The following is a 24290-nucleotide window of genomic DNA, read 5'->3' as shown; positions in this document are numbered from 1 at the left end:
CTGCTCGATCATCCCTGAGGCATGTATAGCCCGGGACCCTGAAGTGTGATCCAGGGGCCAGCCGTGTCTCAGATATGGCGATGACAGGGGGAAGGTATTTATTTATAAGATGAATAAGGCTTGGTTTCCTAGGACGTAGGCTTCTGGTGTTCCATTGAAGAATGGACACTGGGGCCATGATTGTTACAAAGGGATAAGATGTGAGATAGTTTATGGGCAACGTAGGACGGTATGTTAAGAGTGTTACTTGATATGAGAGTTAGAATGAGTGAAAGGAGAACCTCCAGGAGGTTTTCATTCTGTACTGTAGAGGAGGGAATAGACTGATACATTAATGCTGAGCCATTGGGGAACACTGAACGTACCTCAGCAATAATGGTCTGATGAGCAGCTTTATCATAGGACTTGCTTAATAGGGCTCTAGAGTGTGGAAGAGAAGTAACAGTTTTCCTATATGAGGTAGTGGGAGCAGAAAGAATACTAGTCTGGCTCATGTGGGTTGTAGGGGCATTATGGGATGAGGAAGGACTACTGAGAATTTCTGTGAATGGCCTTGTAGATTTTGGGCAACGGTTTGCTGCCTCTTCATAAGAGATGTTCTCTTGCGACATTATTTTTTTAATTGTTCTTTGCCTACCATGTTCAGGACAAACTTTATTGGTGGAAAAATGTTGTCCAGAACAATTAATACAATTTGCATCTTTTTCAAGTATATTAAATGAGTCACCAGAGTGGGATTGGGAACATTTATAACAACTTGAGTTGGATCTGCATGTAGTTTTAATGTGTCCAAATCTGCAGCAGTTCTGACATTGAATGGTGGGGAAAAGGTAAGTTTCTACTGGAAGGGAGTTATGAAATAGGAATATTCTGGTAGGGAGTGATTTTCCTTGGAAAGTAATAACTATAGTTTGGGTTGGGATCCAAGAAACTTTATTATCCTCAATAACTTTTCTATTGAGTCTGCGAGCTTTTAATATCTTTCCACAATCTGTGGGAAGATCAACTGACTCGACAAACTCATTCGTGGATAAGTCCACCGGAACCTGGCGGGCAATACCCATCTTTGTAATATTATAATTAGGTATATTTGCTTCATATTTGTTTGCAGTTAAAAGTGGGTTATCTAAAAATTTGTTGGCACCTGAAGCTGATTTGAAGATTACTGCTATTTTATTCCTACCAACTTTTTTAATACCATCCGGGCATATATTGGCAACTTTATGTCTGTGTAAAAGTTGACCAAATTTTATAGGTCTTATTGTTAAACCTGAAGAGGGATCTTCTTCAGTGCGGGAAACATGAATAATGGACCTTTATCTAATGAGGTGTATTCTTTAATCCCCACAACTAAAATTGGGTGATTATATATATTTTGTATGGATGCAGAGGCCATATCGGTATCAATAATTGTCTTTTTAGAGACTGCATTTGCGTTATGTGTTGCGCTGTCCTGTAAACGACGTTTCGATCCAGGTAATGGAATATCCGGAGGATCCGGAGGTTCTGGGGGGGTTATATCCATAATGGATAAGTTGGTAGTAATTCTAAGTTAGTAAGCACGCAATTAGTTATTATCTATGTTAAATTGTTAATAAATACTTACTAGTAAAAAATACTCCACCACCAATAAGATAATAAAACTGCTATACACAAGTTATTAATAGGCACTGTAAGAAAATGTAATTATAAACTGAAATAACACTCGACTCACGCGTGTTAGCTACCAAAAAAACCAAACAACTATTCTTCAAGTACTATGTACCTTATTCATAATTATCATTCCAATCCCTATTATTTTACCGACATGTGACAGTGACATTCTTAACTCATCATGACAACAGCTTATAACTGATTTGGACCAATGAAATCATACCACGAAAAGTAACCAAGGCGAGATGGATAATGAAAATAGTTGTGTCAAATAACTTTAGTCTATTTTATGGAGAATTACAATTTTTTTGAAAACTTTGTATAGAGAAGAAAATAAACATAATGGACAACCTATCGAATATACAATGGAACAAAGTTGCGCCATGCCTTGTTTTATTAATTTTAGATGTAGTATTAGAATGTGAGTTTGAATAGTTCTCATTTTTATATTTTGATCAAGTAAATGAATGAAAAGTGTGCTGTACCTAATTGTGTGAAATGCGTGTTAGTTTCAGAATGTACGACACAAGCAGAAGTGAACAAACACTTACAACTCGGAATGGATTTCCTAGTTCGCGGTCAGCTCTCTGATGCTCTGACACACTATCATGCAGCTGTTGGTGAGATGTTATTCTAGTGTCATATACTTATAATTCATTATTTTTTTAACATTGAGCTTACCCTAATATTAATAGGTAAATTAGATACAATATTCTAATTATTTGCAGAGGGTGACCCAAACAATTACCTCACATACTTTAAACGAGGCACAGTGTATTATGCTCTTGGAAAAGCCAAATTTGCTCTACAAGATTTTAGTAAGGTCAGTATTATTATTATTAAAAACCTCCATTTTGTTTAACCAGGATAAAATCGAATATGTGTTTGACAAAATATAAAGATGGATGGCCAATTTATAGATTCAAGATATATAATGGTGGTCATATAATTATGGTTATTAATAAAGAACACTTATTTAATGGGTTGATTTTATTCAAACCATCAATATTTGTTGGCTTGACAGTGGGAGTAAAAAAAACCTGGGGAGGATAGTGCTGTTAAGCTGTTAGACAGAAACTTGGATCAATTATTTAGTTATCTAATTCTAAAGATATGATTACGGTTGCTTGGACTCACATGTACCTGCATGATAATGATCCAAAGCATACTGCACACACTGTTTAGGAATTTTATGCCTCACAATCAGTTTCTGTCAGCTGTTGGCCAGCTAACTACTCAGAACTAAATATAATAGAGAACCTTTGGTCCAAAGGCAAGAAAAAGATTTAAATCTACAATATCTGCCATGTTGTTGTTTTACAGCCGTTCCCACTATACTATCTACAGATAGAGATAAATTACTACCTTCTACTGTCAGTAATTAGCTGTCCCAATATACCCGATAAGTCATTCTTGACCCCTTATATTGGGACATGTGAATTGCAATTTCCATACAAACTTCTATCGCTGGTAAGCTATATATGTCATCCCATTGACAGACAGTGTGTACGGATAAGGTGAGTTACCATCAATAAGTTTATTGGAACAAAATAGTCAATGATAGTTACGATTTTTATCTCAAATGAGATAGACAGAATATTGGGAACAGCCGTAAAACTTAAAACTTGCAGAGCTGTTTTCTTAGATGAATGGAATTGTATATCTATTGTGAAGTCTTTCAAACTGATAAGAGTCAGTGACTCGCCCTTTTAAATCAGGTATAAGCAGTAAAAGCTATGTACATACAAACTATTAATTTTAATTTAAAAATTATTAAATTACTTATTTTCTATACAGACTTCATATTCATGTGATTTATTTAATCTAAGTTTCATGTAAAACAACTCTGAAGTAATTTTAAATTTCCTTAATTCTATATCCAGCTGCATTAATATTTGTATGTGTTACTAGTTAGAGAAATATCAATATTGTTAAATAAAATATGTGATCCATCTTTGATGATTCATTTGGCTGTTTGTTGCATCATTTTACATATTATATTGTAATTGAAATGATTTGTAAATCGATGTAAATGTAAATCTTGATATAAAAGAGTCGCAATGAGTTTCTTGCTACTTCTCATTAGCTCAACGGAGTAGCGGTAGATTCAATAATTTTTTTTTTTTTTACATTCATAAGTGTCATTTCCGTGACCTATGTGAATAAACTGATTTTGATTTAATTTGTATGTGGTTCCTATCATTTCACTTTTATTTCCATGCTCTTGTGTGTTGTCCTTCTGCATTATGTAGGCAAAATATATATACATTATTTATTAAAACAAGCAAGGTGAAATATAAAATTGCAGGTGTTAGAATTGAAGCCGGACTTCACTTCCGCCAGAATGCACCGTGCTGAGGTTTACTTTAAGTTAGCTGAATACTCCAAAGCCAAAGAAGAATTCCTACAAGTGGTATGTTCGTATAATTAAATGTTACAAAAATACATAAATAAATATTTTAATTATACACATTATTAGGAACATTCAACAAATATTTATTAACATAATATATTAAAAAAAAAAAACAATTCAAGTAGATACTTGTGAAGATGCTAGGGATTGTCAAGTAGCAAATATTCAGACACACTCAGCCAAAGCACCAAATATTTGGTTGTGGTGGTTCAGGAAAATATATATTTTTTCTAAAAACTGAGGATGAAGAAACATAATTTGATAAGATTTATTTAAAAATATATATGTGCTATATAATATATATGGTGTCCCAAAGTCATGGGACATGAAGGGAAAGTACCTTAAATATCGTAGATAGAGTATTTTACTGAAAGAAGACTTTATATTATTTTTAAAAGTTAGTAATTCTGCATTCAAAGATTTTCTAAAAGTTACTTAGCTCGTCTGGGAATCGAACCGACTTAAATGTATAAAAACACCCCTACTTTTATGATATGAAGATATGAGAAAGTAGTCAATTAAGTGGGTATTTTTTTGTAAATTAATTAATTAAATGCTCAAAATGTGTTCCCTCCTGTCTTACACAAATCGAAGCAATGAGTCTGCTGCCTTTTGATTTTATTATCATTTTATGGTGAATACTCGATATGATATGGCACAATTCTGTTTGTAACTCGTATCGCTTTTAAACTAAAAAAAAACTATAAGTGGGTACTTATTTACGAATAATCAATGCTATCTATGGAATGATAATATCTCTACTTTTCGAACATCGTCGTCGGCAATAAATAACTTTCTTGAAATTTGACTCAAACATTTTACGTTGTTCCTTTTTTTTAAAATACTATGTTACCTACTTAAGAAGAGTTATTAGTTTTTGGCCATTCTTTCGATTGGCATCATAAAAGTAGGGCTGTTTTTTTTGTACATTTAAGTCGGTTCGAGTCCCAGACGAGGCAAGTAATTTTTAGAAAATCTTTGAATGCAGGATTACTAACTTTTAAAAATAACAAAGTCTTCTTTCAGTAAAATATCGTATCTACGATGTATAAAGTACTTTCCCTTCATGTCCCATAACTTTGGGACATCCTGTATATATATTTTTAGGCGCTAGTGTTGGCTATGGGGTACTGTTCTTTATTTTTCTTCCATACACATTCCACATTCTCCCTCCTTTTTAAGCCTAAAAATGCCTGAATATGAAATCAGTATCGACCGCTAGCGCTTGTTGCACTAGGTCACGTTTTTTATAACTTAATACTTACCAATTATTGTAATAAAAATATATCAATTGTCAATATTTATACTTATCATTGCGAATGTATATTTGAGAAAATTTTGGAATCTACACTAAAAGTTAATTTTGTAACAGCTTACCCACATCTTCCACGTTATCAGCTACTTTTTATCTATATTCGCCGCCCAATACCATCATAACAAATTAAACAGCATTGATATTATGTTTTTATATAAGTTGTTAAATTACTTATTAATATGGCGTTACTCACGATTTATCTGTGTGGGCGTCGACTAGTTTCGGACCATTCGGAGGTAAATCGTGGCTTTACCATACTATTAAATAACTTAAGCACGATTTTATGTAAAACAAAAAGTAGTCAGGGGATGCCCTCGTCTAGGCTTTAGTAAGCTACGTCCACATATAGGCCGGTTGCTTAGCGCTTAGAGCCTAGTGGCTCGCATTACCATTTTCGAAAATATCTTTAAAATTGATTACAGAAAATTCACCCTTAAGCCATTTCACAGCTTTTATCATCATTTTGGGTTCATGACATGTCAAGTTTTTCTTTAACAAAATTGTATTTTTATGGAGTTCAATAGCTGGATTCCACAGAGGTTCTTTTTTGAAAACTGATGCAATTAATATTTCATATTTTTTTTCTAAAATGCCTCGCGCCTAGTGATTAAAAATATATATTAACGATCTACCGTTTGTGGTAGATGATAGCCATGAGATTGTATTGTTTGCTGATGATACTTCACTTATTTTTAAAGTGAAGCGACGTGCAGATATTGATGACGAGGTAAGCAATGCACTCTCAAAGATAGTACGTTGGTTTGAGACGAATAATCTGCACTTAAACAGTAAAAAAACAAAGTGTTTACGGTTCATTACACCAAACACAGCGGAGGTACAAACCAACGTACTTATAAATGACCAGAGATTGGAACTTGTGGACACTACGGTCTTCTTGGGTATCACGTTAGATAAAAAGCTTCAGTGGGGTCCACATATTACCCATCTAGCAGATAGACTCAGCTCTGCGGCATATGCAGTTAGAAAGATTAGAGAGTACACGAATGTTGCGACCGCTAGATTAGTGTACTTTAGTTATTTTCACAGCATCATGACGTACGGTATATTACTATGGGGTCATGCTGCTGACATTGATATAGTGTTTGCATTGCAAAAGAGAGCTGTTCGTGCTATATATCAGCTTGGTTAAAGACAGTCTCTCAAAGAAAAATTTAAAGAAATAAATATTATGACTGTTTATTGTCAGTACATTTATGAAAATTTAATATATGCTCACAAAAATCGTCACCTTTTTGCTCTTAATAGTGATTTTCATTATTATAACACTAGAAATAAGGGATTGCTTGTATCTAATTCTAGTAGGCTTCATAAGATACATAATAGCTTTATGGGTAAATGTATACACTTCTACAATAAAGTCCCAGCCACTGTTCAGGCATTATCTATAAATAAATTTAAATGTTTTATAAAGAAATGGCTCTGTCGTAAATCCTATTACTCCACTGCTGAATATCTAAATGATCGGACAGCCTGGGACTAGATTGTGATTACTTTATAGCGACTGTACAATATTGTATATTTTTATTGAAAAGAGCGCAAAAAAAGAATGCTGGGAGAGTTTCTTGCGCCGCTTCTTCTCTCTCAGAGCGCCATTTGTTTCCGAAGCGGTAGTAGTATCTAGTAGTATAAGAAATGACATCAAAAAGAATTCTAAAGGAATCAATTTTGAGAAAATAAATGCGTTTTATGCCTTTTAAAACTAGTTCGTTTAATTCGTTAGACGCTAAGCGACTAGCTAGGCGCATAGCATGCAGAGCGGCCGTTGGCGACATTTTGAAACGTAACTATTCTCTTGGTGACTCGCTAGGATCTAGGCGCAAAGCAAGCCGCCTGTCTATGCCGACGTACCCAAAGAACAACTAGACTGACTGATAATATTGCTGTCATTCAGTATTAATAATACTATCACTGAAAGTTAAAACACATTTTTTTATTGCAATAAGGGACGAGACTAGCAGGACGTTCAGCTGATGGTAATTGATACGCCCTGCCCATTACAATGCAATGCCACTGAGGATTCTTGAAAAACCCATAATTTCTAAGCGGCACTACAATTGCGCAGTCATTTCACTAGCTACGGCGCCCTTACATAATTACTGCTTCACGGCAAAAATAGGCGCCGTTGTGGCACCCATAATCTAGCCGGCATCCTGTGCCGGAGCCTCCTGCTACCTATTCAATATATTCCATTCCATCCTGAAGACATACGAGGACCCGTACAACGAGGAGGCGGTCGCGTACTACAACCAGTGCGACAGCTGGGTGTCCGAAGCACGCCTGGCGCAGGCCTACATCCGCGGAGGTGACCACCGCGCGGCCGCTGACACTCTGTCGCGCCTGCTTGAGGTGTCGCCATGGTCTGCTGCGCTGCGCCAGCTCCGAGCTGACTGCTACATCGCGCTAAACGACCTGTTCTCAGCCGTGTCCGACATCCGGGCTGTCAACCGACTGCAGCAAGACCACACGGACGGCTACTACCGCCTGGCCACGCTGCTCTACCAACTCGCTCACGTCGGCGATGCCTTGAAGGTTTAATATATATTAATTCACAATTTGTTATGCTTTTAAAGTGATAGCCCTCACTTCTGGGATTAATACACAAACAAAATGTTTATGATCGATGCGGGACTCGAACCCACGGAAGGAAGGAAATTTACTTGATTCCTAATATGCAAATATTGGGGTTGAACAGGTTATCCACAGTAAAGTACATTCTGTAGATGAAGTCACAACCTGAGAGTTGAACAAAGCATACAAGATTTTATGATGATATGTCACTCGAACGGTTAGCTCAGTTGGAAGGAAATTTATTTGTGTATATTATATTAATTAACAAACTATTTTAATATGTTTGGCTATACTATTTGTGACTTGTTATTGTGTATAAAGTATTTTAGTTAGTGCCGCTTTTGGCGGTATATATTGGTTCGCTTTCAAAATATATTATTTATTTTCTTTATCTAAAATAGACATTAACATAATTTGAGGTAGTGGCTCCCAGTGAGCAATTGTGCTTGTTTTATTGTGTGTGTGTGTGTGTTATCAGCTGATATTAGACTAATCACACACATACCCTTATGTACATTTTTCAAGCGTATGAGTTTTATTCTCTGACCTGTATAAATACCACTGGACTGGCTGTTCCATATTTTAGAAAGCAAATTTTTTGTACCTATTTGAAGAGCCACTCGCGAGCGTCCATAGAACTAATTTTGACGTAAAATACAAATGACTGCGAAGGAACGTACAATACTCTGAAGTATTTTTGCATGTTGAATTAATTTCGTTCGTTTTCCGTTTTATTTATACTTCAAGAATCAACATAATAAGATACACAATTTTTTTTAAATAGTTTTCCACCATCTCTCTATGTTTGCTGAGGTTGTCATCACTAGTTTTAGTACCGCAGACTCTCGCTACATAGCCACCAGCGCCAAAATGGTGCATATCAAACAGGCACAAAAGCACTTGGACAGCCGCCAGTCCAGTGGTATATAGTAGAGGTCAGTGATTTTATTATTATTAAGGCGGTTAGTTTTTAAATTTATTAATACAACATATAGTGTGTTGGCCACAGGAAGTTCGAGAATGTCTTAAACTAGACCCGGAGCACAAACTATGCTTCCCATTGTACAAGAAGCTCAAGAAGGTGGACAAGTTGCTGCTGCAGTGTGAGGAGCTCAGCGAAGGCGGTCAGTTCTCGCGCTGCGTGGAGTCGGGTCGACAGGTGTTGAAGACAGAAGATACAGTCACTCTTGTGGTGTTCGAGGCCAAGCGCTGGATATGCAGTTGTTCTGTCAAGGTAGTTTAGGATAATATTACATTCGAAGAAATACGATCAAAAGGGAATTTATTACAAAAAATTCCAAACCAATAAATAATAGTTTAATAAAACTATAAAACACGCTTTATATAAAATTCCGCTGAAAAATTGAAAATAAATTTTAATTAATTTAAATTGAAAATAGTTTATAAAATATATATCACTATGAAACAAAAGCGTGGGGTTTAGAAGAATTATTATTTTAATAATATCTTAAAAAGCACCCCACGTTTTTTTTATAATGAATTATTATTTTAATAATATCTTAAAAAGCACCCCACGCTTTTTTTATAATGAATTATTATTTTAATAATATCTTAAAAAGCACCCCACGCTTTTTTTATAATGAATTATTATTTTAATAATATCTTAAAAAGCACCCCACGCTTTTTATAATGAATTATTATTTTAATAATATCTTAAAAAGCACCCCACGCTTTTTTTTATAATGAAATATATTATATTTACACTATTTTCAATTTAAATTTATTAAAATTAATTTTTTAATTAAATGTTATATACAGGTGTTTTTTTAAACTAAGTATAATTAAGTTTCCATTTTTTAGTTAATTTTTTCTATAAAAGGGTATTTTTAAAACTATTAAGTATTTTAACATCAATTCCTGCCTTATCGACTATAGATAAAACTTATATAAATTGGCAAAAATCTTATTTTGCAAATTGAATAATGGAATAATGTTATCAAATTAATGTATTGTCATCGGTCCTCGATAAATCTACAAAGTTTGAATGAAATCTGGCCGTTTAAAGTGGGTCAAATCGCGTCTAAAAAAACGTTCCAAGCCACAAACACAACATTTTAAGGAATCCGTGCTTAAAGTTTAATAAATATTAGTGTATTCCATACATGTGGGTTGGACTACTAAGTCATGATGTCATTTAAAGAGTGATAGTAAGGCTGCCTTTTTTTGTGAGTCCGTTAATATGAATGACGTCACCAGTTTTGTGTTCTTAACTCGATTTCGGCATGATTGTGGTTTGGAACGTTTTTCTGGAGTTACGTCCAATTACGAATGACACTGACTACTTCATATTCGAACAGAAATTAGGCAGAGACTTTTGTAGACATCTACTTTCACTTTATTTCTATGTTGTTAACAAATTTTCTTGACTAAGATTAGGTCTGCTGGATTTAGTAATTCTAAAACTCATTCAGCTCTTTCACAGTATAAACGCATTAAAATTTCGACTTCACTATAATTGTTTTCAGTGTTAGTAGTACTAGTGTTTTTGTCCGCTATTGCCTCTGTAACTCATAGTTGATATTTCAGCTCTGAATTACTATCATTCCGCGAGATAGATTGTCCATTATTTACGTGACTTACCAATTCACACACCCTGTTAAATGGGTTAACACTGATCTTTATTATTCTTGAAAAATCCAATTGCGCTCGTCACTTAGCGACAGTTCATGTTAAGTATCATTCAAATTCAAATATTTTTGTTCAAAATAGGATGTGACATCACTTATTGAAAGTCAAAAAACTACCACCCATTCCAAAATGAATGCCTCAGGCCTGAGAAGAACGGGCGCATCAAACTCAGTGGGCTTTTTTTCATCAAAAAATATGTTTACAAAGTAACATTGTACAATTCATCTTATTATTTAATAGCCTGAGGGCGGTCGCTCCATTCCCAATTTGTTGTATCATTAAGAAAGTATTTTATGTTATAGTAACCTTTACCGCACAAACGTTTTTTAACAATTCTTATGGATAACGTAATACTTTTGTTTTGAATATTTTCTGGGATCCTGTTGTAAAAGCATATACATCGCCTCACAATAGACTTGCTAACTCGACTTAGCCGAGTATAAGGCATTATAAGTTTATGTATGTTCATGGTGTTAACATTATGGTTATGACTGTTTCTAGCAAATTCACTTATGTGCCTATGAACATGCAATATTAGCAATGTTATAGTAAATAGTGCGTGGTGCTTGTGTTGGTAGGATGAGCAATTTACCGAGGCGTTGTCTGCATGTGGCTCGGCTATCAAGCTGCAGCGGGAGGCGCGTGTTCTGGCGGACCTTGCTGATGCCTACATCGGACTGGAGATGTTGGACGATGGTATGATACAAGCGAAAATATTCTGACATTGATATTAGAAATATTTTAAGTTTAATACCACGCACACTAAGAATTTTTCCACAGGTATTTATTATTAATACACACAAATTAACAAAAATGAAACATCTTAAAAATATATAAAACGTGTGGTTTTTAAAAGAGGAGTCACTCAGCGTACCAGTGGGAGGCTCCTTTGCACAGGATGCCAGCTAGATTATGGGTACCACAACGGCGCCTATTTCTGCCGTGAAGCAGTAATGTGTAAACATTACTGTGTTTCGGTCCGAAGGGCGGCGTAGCTAGTGAAATTACTGGGCAAATGATATTTAACATATTACGTCTCAAGGTGACGAGCGCAATTGTAGTGCCGCTCAGAATTTTTTGGGTTTTTCAAGAATCCTGAGCGCCACTGCATTGTAATGGACAGGGCGTACCAATTACCATCAGCTGAACGTGCTGCTCGACTGGTCCCTTATTTTCTTGAAAAAAATGTGTTCCAACAAGAGTGTGTAGCAACACTGATCTTCTGTGACTTAAAGGGGGACACCTGGCCTGAATTAAGTTGACTATACATTAGACATATATAAGACATAAAAAACAACAATTAGAACAAAATCAAAGTAAAAACAAATAATAAAATAAGGTATCAAACTCTCCGTAATTCATCCCATTCATAATTCAGGGGATAAATCGTGTGCTAATAGTTTTAATTCAGTTTTAGTTTCATCTACTATTTATAAAATATATGAAGTCTTTTCTAGTTATAGAAAAATCTTATTTAAGTATCAGTATAGCTGTAGGCAAAGATCAACACAGGATGCAGTATAGAATCTATCAGAATTTATAGCAGACTGCTTGGATGCAAAGAAAAATCATATTAATCATAATCATCGTATTTCTGGACCCTGCGAAAGCCTTGGACACAGTTTCTATACAACGACGTTTAGACAAAACGGCTGCAATTGAAATAAGTGGAAAGGTGCATGCACTTTTAAGGATTATCTTATAAACAGAAAGCAAAGTTAAAAATTCATCAATTACCTTAGCTCTTTTCGTCCATAACTTACGGAGTAACTCAAGGCAGTGTCCTCGGTCCTACCCTATTTCTGACTTTTGTGATGAACCTTTGTCACTTCATTTCAATAAATAGCAAATAATTTATGTATGCTGATGATAAGTTCAAGATTTAAGATCAAGTTTGAAGTAGGACTTCGAAAAACTTTTCAGTAGCTTCAAAAACTTAATATTCCTAAACATTCTCAAAAGAAAGCAAATCGCTTTTGGTATTACTACACGATTCCCTCATTCATTCGTTCGTGTAGCCTCAGAAGATTTACAATTAATTAATTGAAACAAAATCTTGACACAAACCACTGTATGCTCTTGTGTTTATCTAAATCTAATCGAAAATAATAAAATCCCCATCCTCGATAATAATATAACAAAATTTATTAACATCTACTCCTAAAACAATTTTATTTGTTAAAAAAAAGCTATGTTTGGTTATAAAATGAAATGTTTGCTGAAATTTAATATTTATTTATAAAACTTACAGCATGATTGTATGGTGCGTATTGTGCGTAGTGTGTTTGTTGCATCATTTTGCATATTATATTGTAATTGAAATGATCTGTAAATCTTGATATAAAAGAGTGGCAATGAGTCTCTTGCTACTTCTTCTCATTAGCTCAACCCTTTACGAAGTAGCGGTAGATTCAATAAGATTGTTTTTTTGACATTCATAAGTGTCATTTTCGTGACCTACTTGAATAAACTGATTTTGATTTGATTGTGTTACAGCGATCAGAACGTTCAAAGAGGCTTTGGAGCTGGATGAGGGCTTCCAGCGGGCCAAGGACGGGCTGGCGCGTGCGCAGCGGCTGCAGAAGCAGGCCGAGCAGAGGGACTACTACAAGATACTGGGAGTGAAGCGGTGAGTGGCACATTTATATTACTATTTAAGTCAAGTTAATAAGTCTTGTTGGGCGATGTATGTGCTTTTTTTGATCCCGGAAAACAATTGTGTTACGAAAATAAATAAATATTTTGAATGTTTGTGTGATTAAGGTTATTTTAACAAGCTTTAAAAATAATCTTATGCAAAATAAATCTAAATTAACATTACACAGTTCCGGTCCCTACCCAATGTCAGTTAAAATTTATAATAAGTTACCAGAACACTTAAAAGCTGAAACCAATATTAAAAAATTCATAAGCTCTTTGAAAAAGTTACTTTTGGAAATAAGTTACTATTCCATTAATTAATACTTAGAGGGGAAAATATTTGAATGTCTGCCCCTCTGTCGTTCATTGCTATGCCTTATTACGAGGTGCATGTGATAATTATTTAGTACTACAATTTTGTTAGTAACTAAGTCGCATGTAACGCAATTTAATTAAATAAATAAACATAAATGTCATTCTCAATGATACTATATATTGGGAATGGAGCAACCGCCCTCAGGATATGTAATGATATATTTTTATCTACACCCATGCTTTAAATCCTCTATTAAAGATTCTGAAACAGTTAGCTTATTGCCAACATTAAAACACCCAATGTTCTAATAATCATTACATCATCCAAACAAAAAATTAGCAAGCCGTTGTGGCTTACGCGGTCCGTTATCGTAGCAAGTATATTACATGATAATCAATTAATTTACACTAAAACTGTCGTTAATTGAAGACTGTGTTAGATAAGCCCTCGAAATAGCGGGCCAACGAATTATTGTTCTTTACAGCATACTTACAATATTGAGCATTAAAATACCTGTTTTTATTATTCTAGAAACTGTATTAATATATTTATCTACACCCATGCTTTAAATCCTCTATTAAAGATTCTGAAATAGTTAGCTTATTGCCAACATTAAAACACCCAATGTTCTAATAACCATTACATCATCCAAAGGAGTGTTGTAATGTTGTACTGAATTTCATAACAACACTCCTGTTTTTTTTTTCGATCCCTTCATGCGCAAAGAGTTTCAACAGACAGTCACATTCTTATTGCTCAATGCGTGGTATCTGTAGGAATTTAAAAAAAAACATTTTCGTTTACGCGCGTTCCACACTACCAGAACGACGCGCGCCGTAAAAAAAAGTAGGTTATTCGAATCCCCGCCATTTTTCTTTGATAATTTTATTGTTTTGTTTACAAAAATGAGCGATTCATTTTAAACGCTGCAAAAGAACATTATATTCGAGTGAATTTTAATTATTGCACTATACAAAATGTAAATTATTACTAAAATAAATAATTGTTTCATTAATACTTAGTTTATTTGTATGTAATCAGTAATCAATGATATTAGGTTACTACTAGGACTGGTGTTTTAATGTTAGCAGTAAGCTTACTGTTCCAGAATCTTTTAGAGGATTCACATTCTGGGTGTAGATAAAGTCTTGTATGCAACTTTTTACTTTTTAACAAAAAACATTTTACCGTCAATTTAAGAAAAAAACTTGTTAATATAATTTGCCAAGTTGCTAATAGGTATATTCTGTAATTTTAAACGTTTTAAGACTGTATGGATGTACCTTCGCCATTCCTTGAAGTAAAAAATAAAACCACTTACCAGGAGATAAAAGAAAGTACGAAACTTCAGCGGTCCTTAAAATGAATATATCTTTTCGTTATGATTAATAATCAATAATTAATAGCTTTTATGCAAATGTTGTGTAATAAGGGGTATTAAAACACGAATGTGGATTTATTATAACGAATGATAATAGTATCACGAGTGTTTTAATACCTAATTATCAACAGTTGCATACAAGACTTTATCTACACCCAGAATGTGAATCCTCTAAAAGATTCTGGAACAGTAAGCTTACTGCTAACATTAAAACACCAGTCCTAGTAGTAACCTAATATCATTGATTACTGATTACATACAAATAAACTAAGTATTAATGAAACAATTATTTATTTTAGTAATAATTTACATTTTGTATAGTGCAATAATTAAAATTCACTCGAATATAATGTTCTTTTGCAGCGTTTAAAATGAATCGCTCATTTTTTGTAAACAAAACAATAAAATTATCAAAGAAAAATGGCGGGGATTCGAATAACCTACTTTTTTTTACGGCGCGCGACGTTCTGGTAGTGTGGAACGCGCGTAAACGAAAATGTTTTTTTTTTAATTCATACAGATACCACGCATTGAGCAATAAGAATGTGACTGTCTGTTGAAACTCTTTGCGCATGAAGGGATCGAAAAAAAAACAGGAGTGTTGTTATGAAATTCAGTACAACATTACAACACTCCTTTGGATGATGTAATGGTTATTAGAACATTAGGTGTTTTAATGTTGGCAATAAGCTAACTATTTCAGAATCTTTAATAGAGGATTTAAAGCATGGGTGTAGATAAATATATTAATACAGTTTCTAGAATAATAAAAACAGGTATTTTAATGCTCAATATTGTAAGTATGCTGTAAAGAACAATAATTCGTTGGCCCGCTATTTCGAGGGCTTATCTAACACAGTCTTCAATTAACGACAGTTTTAGTGTAAATTAATTGATTATCATGTAATATACTTGCTACGATAACGGACCGCGTAAGCCACAACGGCTTGCTAATTTACCTCTAAAATAGACAATAACACTTGTCTGTATATCATTATGTATCATAATAGGATATCATCCTCTCATCTGGATATGCGGCGTTCCTTCACAGTGCGGTTTTCAAGAAACTTTCATGGAGTGAATAAGCTTCCTTGCGCGGTGTTTCCAGAACGATACGAGATGGGTACTTTAAATAAAAGCGCGTTCACGTTTCTAAAACGCTCCTGTGAATCCTCTGCAACAGCAAGGGAATGTGTGCGGCGGTGATCACTTTACATCATGTGACCTATATGCTTGTTTGTACAATATTGGAATGAACACAATCCATGGAGCAATGAATCTGATGAAAACATGACGATTCAACTTATTTCCTATGATTGCCATAAGGAGAACAATAATCATATTTTAGCGTATACGCTTGATACGCTTGATGAAAATATAGGCTGGCTATATCCAGCCTATATTTTCATAAAGATGCAAAAAAAGTAATTGGATTTGTGCCAGTGTATCATATGTGAAGCAGTAATGTGTAAGCATTACTATGTTTCCGTCTAAAGGGCGCCGTAGCTAATAAAATTACTGGGAAAATGAGACTTAACATCTTGTCTCAATATGACAAGCGAAATAATTGTAGTGCCGCTCAGAACTTTTGGGTTATTCAAGAATCCTGAGCGGCACTGCATTGTAATAGGCATGGCGTATCAATTATGATCAACTGAACGTCCTGCTCGTCTCGTCCCTTATTTTCATAAAAAAAATCGTTAAACTAATATTTACCACATAATTTGGATAGAACGTAGGAGTAACATAGATATGATATTATTTATCTAATATATAAAATTCTCATGTCGTGGTGTTAAACATTGAACTCCTCCGAAACGGCTTGAACGATTCTCATGAAATTTTGAGTGTATATTGGGTAGGTCTGAGAATCGGACAACATCTATTTTTCATCCCCCCAAAATGTTAAGGGTGGTCCACACGTTTTTTTTTTTTTTTTTTTTTTTTAAATTTGTTTGATTATAAGTCAGCATTATAAAATACATGCAACTTCAAATTTCCACCCATCTACGATCAACAGTTACTTTTGTACCGCGATTTCAATATCGGCAATACAACGTTTGCTGGGTCAGCTTTTGTGAAACTCTCTACATTTATATTTTTGTTTGTTGCCAGGTCGGCCAGTAAGCAAGAGATCGTCAAGGCATACCGTAAGGCGGCGCAGAAGTGGCACCCCGACTCCTATCAGGGAGACGAGAAGAAGGTGGCAGAGAAAAAGTTTATCGACATCGCCGCGGCCAAAGAGGTGTGTCTCGCTCTATGTATTTCGCCATGGTCCCTGGTGGTCTCATGGTAGCTCTGGTGCCATGTTAAGGTTTAGGCGAAAGCAGTAATGCAGGATTAGACAACCAAGTCCTGACTCAATGATTTACTATCATTATCGGAAGAGGTCCACTGTTGGACAAAGGCCTCCACCAACGATTTCCACGACGATCGATCCTGCGCTGCCCTCATCGGTCGTCCATCCTGTGGGGGGCCTACCAACACTGCGTCTTCCGGTATGTGGTCGCCATTCGAGGACTTTACTGCGCCAACGGCCATCTGTCCGTCGAACTATGTGCCTGGCCCACTGCCACTTTACTTCACTGTCGGTGACTTTGGTTCTCCTACGGATCTCTTCATTTCTGAAACTCCCAGCATAGCCCTCTCTATTGCCCTCTGATTCACAATACTTATATAGGAATGTCGCAAAAAGTGTTCCACAGAGAGAATGTTAGTGGTCTTATAGAAGTCTCTGGAGTTATAGAAATCTAGTTAAAACGAAGGGAAACCTGGGTCATGTGTAGGAGATCCTGTCGCACTGTAACACACAAGTGATATTTGGGGATACCTGCATACAATATTTCGATTTGTGCCAAACACCAACGATCAAATTAGCTATACAGCTGGCTAAAGTAATATCCATTGAAAGATTTGCCTAAAATAAAGAAGGGCACAGGGTGGAGAATTCATTTTGGCAACAAATTTATTTATTTATTTTAGATGTACATACATACTTACATACTAATTCAAGGTTGGTTATTCTAATTTGGTACATTCAGCATTTTAAATAAGAAAAAATTAAGTAACTTAATAATAAATTTTAATTCTAGAAACTGTACAATGTAAATAATTATAATGTGATGAGCGTGAAATTAAATAAATTAAAGGAAAAAATAATAAGTGGTGTGGTCGTTATTTTTTCTAAAACTTTCATTTATATATGACCTAAACGTGTCATGAAAAATGTCAACCAAATATGTGTCCAACAAATATGTGAGAGGCTACATCTGTCAACTGCTGCAGAGCTTTTTGGTCTATGCTGCGTAATAAATCCTGGCTTGTTAGTTTTTTAAAGGAAGAAATTTTAGATAATCACCGCAGTAGGCATCACCGTCTAAACGCGCAGATGTTATCATTACAGTTACACAAAGTGACTTAACTGTTCTGAGGAATTGCTTCCGTTTAGAGTGCAGATGACTAAAAAATCCTCTATATTATAGAAGAGTGCCTGTAGCAGTCTGTTGTGGTGATGTGGCAATGGCCAGCTATTGTTATTGCTATCATTATTTTGATGTTGATTATTTTTAAGCTCAGAAGACAGTAACTTGTGGTCCTATTTTGTAAATCCGCATGCAGTCTGTGGTCAGTGTTGATCTACAGTTCTGTGGACCCTTGGCAAATCCACGTATGAGACACAAAAGTTGTATGAAAAGGGACCTCCATTTTGCATCCCAATTTTGCAAGTTCATATTGTGTGCCAAATTTACAAGTGATCCTATTTTCTATTGAAATTAACGTAATCGTTTAAATAAAAATTAAATTAGCTTACCAGTTGTCCTAAAATTTCGACATCGTGCGAATGAATGAATTGATTCCAGGCCAGGTATGGCTAACATCTTTTGAGAATTGAAACTTGTTAAGCTTAACACTCAGAAGACTCAAGCTTGTGTGTTAACCACTGGGAGAACCTCATTTGTCGTATCCACAGCTCTTCAACAACACTCCCCTACATATCTCACCAAGTATGGGCTCCTCAGTCGGCTGCATGGCCAAAATCAAATTAGTTTCTAAACTGGATAACATGTGACGTTAGCCTACAGATAGCCGCTCTATAAGCCACAGTTCTAGTAGCCACGTGTTACATCAACTCGAACTAATTGTTGTCGAGGATCCAGTACTCTACGAATTCTTCGATCGATCGGCGTTTCTTTTCGTTGTTTCTTCTACAGTATTTATCACGACAAGTGTTTCGAAGATCTTTTTGTGATTCCTGCTGCCCTGAACATGAAACTTAACTTTACCTACTTGTGATATTAATCCTCTACAGGGCGGCAAGGAACTTTCTGTCGTGTATATCAACACCGGGTCATTTCAACTTCCATGCGCAGTTTTTCAAGATTGATACGACCTTCTTAAGCGTGTAAACCGTAATGTGGAGTATAGCCGGTGGTTCCCATAAACAATGTTCGGCAGCGGCGCACAAGTGGCACCGTGTACAATTTCCATAAAGATGACATAACAACCCTGGAGAATCCATTGACTTGTTCGAAACAACGTGGAAGAGATTAATATATCGCCATTATTAGTACTGCGATCTTAAGCCAGTTCTTCAGTTAATCAAAAATGGCAACTACATTAAAAAGTAATCATTTGTAAAAAAAATCTTACATTTTAATTTTTATTTTAAATAAGATTCTTCATTATTGGTTAGTTTCAAATAACCATGGTATAATAATATACTCCGCCTGATATAATAGCGATCGCTATTATCGTGTCGCTCACATCTATAGCAAGCCATCGCAATTCAGTATGACATATTTATTTATTTATTAAGGAAACAAACAGACACATCACTATAGCAAATAAAATATATAATATATATGACATAGTCTTAGACCATCGTGGGAAGAGAATACAAGGCGGTGTATATTATTATACCATGCAAATAATGATGTAGTGTATCATTGTAAGTTTTATTGCCCCAGGTGCTGACGGACCCTGAGAAGCGCGCGCAGTTCGACTCTGGCGTGGACCCTCTGGACCCCGAGTCCGGCCGCCAGCCCTTCCAACAGAATCCCTTCCATCACTTCCAGCACGGCTCGCCCTTCCAGTTCAAGTTCCACTTCAACTGACCCACACCCACCAACCATCTTACCATCTCTATTGTCCATTTTGAGTCTATTCTTCCGACTAATCCTCTCCTCTCCTCTCTGTTACATAATGTGCAAACAAGCCTTCTAAATTTTTATATCGCAATATACAGGGTAATCGTGATTTCTTGCACAAGATCTCAAAGGAATAGCCGATTAGCATCGTTAGATATTAAAATTTCGAAAATCCATCTATAATATCATTACGCCCTTTTTGCACACCAACGAGTAGATAGACGAGGTAGTTTAGTAGCTGATAAGAGCGTGCGGCGCGGGTCGTGACAGCCAGTACAGCTGCGATGGTGAACCCACCTTGTACCATCGATAAAATTAATCAGTGAGACGCTCCTTTGCACTGGATACCGGCTAGATTATGGGTACCACAACGGCGCCTAGTTCCGCCGTGAAGCAGTAATGTGTAACCATTTTTGTGTTTCGGTCTGAAGGGCGCCCTAGCTACTGAACTTACTGGGCAAATAAGACTTAACATCTTATGTCTCAACGAGCGCAATAATTGTAGTGTAATTCTTGGATTTCTCAAGATTCCTGAGCGGCTCTGCATTGTAATGGGCAAGGCGTATCAATTACCATCAGCTGAAAGTCCTGCTCGCCTCGTCCCTTATTTTCATAAAAAAAAATATATTCGCACGCAAAAATTTTTTTATGACAATTAGTGGACTGTATCTAATTCAAATTCAAATATTTTTATTCAAAATAGGATTTATAATCACTTATTGAACGTCAAAATCTACCACCCATTCAAAAGAGAGTGCCTCAGACCTGAGAAGAATGGGCGCAAGAAACTCAGCGGGCTTTTTTTTTATATAAAATATGGATTACAATGTAATATCGTACAATAAACATTAATAATTAAAGAGCCTGAGGGTGTTCGCTTTAATCCCAGTCCGTGGTGTCATTAAGAAAATCGTTTATGCTGTAATAACCTTTCCCACACAAACGTTTTTTAACAATTCTTTTAAATTCCGTAACACATTTGTTTTGTACATTTTCTGGGATCATATTGTAGAATATACATCGCCCAACAAAAGACTTACTAACTCGACCCAACCGAGTAGTAGGCATAACAAGTTTATGTTTGTTCCTCGTGTTAACATTATGAATGTCACAGTTTCTAGAAAATTCCTCAATGAACATACAAAACATTATCAAAAATGTATTGAAAAGCAACAGTCAAAATGTTTATTTCTTTAAATTTTTCTCTTAATGATTCTTTAGGACCTAGGTTATAAATCGCGCGAATAGCCCTCTTCTGCAGCACAAAGATAGTATTAATATCGGCCGCACTGCCCCATAACAATATACCATAGGACATAACACTATGAAAATAACTAAAGTATACTAAGTTAAATGATATTAGTTATTTTGGAAATGTATGTTCAAGCGCATTTCGACCTACTTGTTTATTATGATTGTAGTAAAATGACATTAAGGTGGGTCACTATTCAATTTTGTCGGTAGTACGTTAAGCCTCGACACGTAGGTCGAGCATGGCTTTGATTTGAATGGTGTTCTAATAGTTGTTTTACCATTTACTGAAATTTTCAAGTTAATAGTATGTATTTGTTAGTAAATTCGTTTTTACTAAATTATTAAATGTAATAACAGCACCATAATTGCTTCACTGATTAATTAATAATTATAGCCTCCTTTTTGCCTAATATTATAAAATCACCCTGTATATATACCGCGCGTGTACTGTTGCCCTAGTCTTCGTCCAGCGCTCCGCACAGCTTTATTCAGTTCCATAATATGATGATGTGATAATTTGATTGGTTATTGAGAATTATTATAATGTTCATGAATTAAATTATCATTTGATTTAATTTAAAACTATTTTACATACAACTTTGTAAAAGCAGTTATAAATCTGTACTTTTTGTGTATGTATACTAACTATAAATTGTAAGTTAGGATTCCTGTGTTCTACTATTAACGTTTATATATGTATCCATAGTTTCAAATGCGTGATATATACAACATTAACGGCCGTTCCCAATATTCAGTCTATCTTATACTTGAGATAAAAATCGGAACCATCGTTGACTTTTCAGTCCCAACATATAGCTTACCATCGATATAAAGTTTGTATGGAAATTGCAATTCACGCGTCCCAATATAAGGCGATAAGAATGACTTATCGGGTATATTGGGACAGCTTCAGATTATTGACAGCTAATTACTGATACTATAAGGTAGTAATTTATCTCTATCTGTAGATAGTATATTGGGAACGGCCGTAAGTTGACCAATCAAAACGCATATCTAGTCCAATCTAAAAAATAAAAAATTATATTAAACTTTTTCTAATGAATGTTATAACAGCTAACTACAGGGAGTGTTCCTTTGATCCAGTTTAGGTTAGGATTCACAAGTTATGTGCTTTATAATGAGATCACTATGTTAATTAAAGCTTTATTATAATTAAACAAAATTTTGTATAAATAATACAAGAAAAGCATAATAATGTTGCCATAACAAATAATTTTTTTGAAGCCAGTTAATAATGATAGTTAATTCTTAATATTCCCCACCCTAACCTGTTTTGTGTCAATTTTTCCTAGTATACTCCGTGATTGAGACAATACAATGTAGGATGTTAATACAATGCGTGTAGTGGTCCTAATGTTATTGCGAGTGACGTCACTCATGTTTCAATGTTGCCAGCCGCTCTCCGCCATCGTTCTTTTCCAACACTAACGTCATTTGTTGACCGCGGTAAAACAAATGGTGTTCTTGTTGGTGGTAGACTCGGCTACTGTCGAAATGTCAGTGTTTTATATAATTAAGTTATTTTTGTTGTGATTTATAACTTGTAAATATTTAGAAATATAAGCGATTATAAATTGGCACTGTTTTTTATTTACAAACTGATAGTTATAATAAATAGACATATTTTACATAAATTCTATTATAATCATTTATTCAGTCTTAATAAATAGTATTTATATTTAAATAATCTTAAATTACCTATTTGAAAACATTTACCATTATAAATATTCATTAAGATAATTTTTCTATAAAATAGATTAAATTCGTAACTTTTATCCTGAAATTGCGATTAAGTCCCTCTTATTAAAGTAGTTGTTCCAGCTTATTATATGGGTTCCGAGATGAAGAACCATTCATTATCAAATAAACGCTATGGGGACATTTGGACTGCCCAGTGATTGCGCTTGTGTTTAGCTATAAAACTTCGTAACGCAATTACGGACGGTACGGGTAGTCAGCTTAATCAGTTAGGTCTGTCGTCCCAGAGTGGAAGGAGTTTAGTGTGTCTGGCGCTAGAGGGAGCCAGCTTCCTGTCTCTGGCGACGCGCTCGATCTCGTTGGCCAGCCTGCCCTCGTCGTGCAGCAGCTGGCACACGTAGCGGTGCGCCAGGGCACAGTCCTGTCCGCGGTAGTGATAGACGGCCCGCGCGGCGTCGTGCACCAGCGCCAGGCAGCGACCCTCGCCGGGTACGCTGCTGTTGCTGCCAGAGCCCTCCACGGGCCGCGCCGACTGCGACCAGATCCACAGCAGGCCCGGGTTCAGCCCGCCCGTCCAGAAGTCCACACCTGCAACGTCCGGACTTACTAATGGCCGTTCCCAATATAATATCTACAGATATATAACTACCTTCTACTGTCAGTAATTAGCTCTCAATAATCTGAAGCTGTCCCAATATACCCGATAATTCATTCTTATCTCCTTATATTGGGACGCGTGAATTGCAATTTCCTTACAAACTTCTATCGCTGGTAAGCTATACGTCATCCCGTTGACAGACAGCGTGCACGGATTACCGTCGATAAGTTTATTGGGACAGAAAAGTCAACGATAGTTACGATTTTTATCTCAAGTAAGACATAGACTGAATATTGGGAACGGCTGTAAGTGAAATCTAGTCCATGCTTCAGTTACATGTCACAAACGACAATTTGGTACGATTATTTTCGTATGAACCCAAAAAGGTTAGATCTTTATATGTCTTGATAGACTATGACAGTTGTGATGACGTCGAAACAAAATTATATTTAGGACTACCCTCTATTTAGAATAATTCACTACAAACAACTACAAAGTGTCATACAAATCGCAAGTGTAAGACGTAGCTTGTCAAGCACACTAAACTAATAATCCTGGCCTGTTTTTATCGGTTGTCTAACAGCAAGAGACTGTCTCGACATATTAATTTTCTATG

The 24290-nt window shown here is 35.5% G+C and overlaps 2 protein-coding genes across 3 annotated transcripts in view; one reads left to right on the top strand and one right to left on the bottom strand.

Moving 5' to 3' along the window:
* Positions 1–1869: 1869 nt before the first annotated feature.
* Positions 1870–22955, top strand: LOC126979426 (dnaJ homolog subfamily C member 3). The gene is made up of 10 exons (XM_050828729.1): positions 1870–2074; positions 2163–2273; positions 2382–2476; positions 3962–4066; positions 7605–7931; positions 8980–9204; positions 11198–11315; positions 13116–13248; positions 17072–17201; positions 19924–22955. Exons 1-10 carry the CDS (start codon positions 1996–1998, stop codon positions 20068–20070), a joined length of 1470 nt encoding a protein of 489 aa, XP_050684686.1. The 5' UTR covers positions 1870–1995; the 3' UTR covers positions 20071–22955.
* LOC126979442 (uncharacterized) overlaps positions 22946–24290 on the bottom strand; it is a 13493-nt gene continuing 12148 nt past the window's right edge. For both annotated transcript variants that reach the window (XM_050828752.1, XM_050828751.1), the window contains exon 6: positions 22946–23664. In XM_050828752.1, coding sequence (XP_050684709.1) covers positions 23342–23664 — 323 coding nt within the window. In that variant the 3' untranslated portion in view covers positions 22946–23341. The remainder of the gene's footprint in view (positions 23665–24290) is intronic.

This window comes from Leptidea sinapis, chromosome 3, assembly GCF_905404315.1.
Source record: "Leptidea sinapis chromosome 3, ilLepSina1.1, whole genome shotgun sequence".
Lineage (NCBI taxonomy): Eukaryota > Metazoa > Arthropoda > Insecta > Lepidoptera > Pieridae > Leptidea > Leptidea sinapis.
This window is presented reverse-complemented; position numbering and strand designations above follow the sequence as displayed.

Bases quoted from the DNA above. Each gene is read 5' to 3' on its own strand.
- LOC126979426 (XM_050828729.1), top strand. From the start codon at position 1,996: ATGGACAACCTATCGAATATACAATGGAACAAAGTTGCGCCATGCCTT. The intron at 2,477-3,961 runs GTCAGTATTATT...ATAAAATTGCAG, and splicing joins CTCTACAAGATTTTAGTAAG to GTGTTAGAATTGAAGCCGGA. The intron at 7,932-8,979 runs GTTTAATATATA...TGTTGGCCACAG, and splicing joins ACGTCGGCGATGCCTTGAAG to GAAGTTCGAGAATGTCTTAA.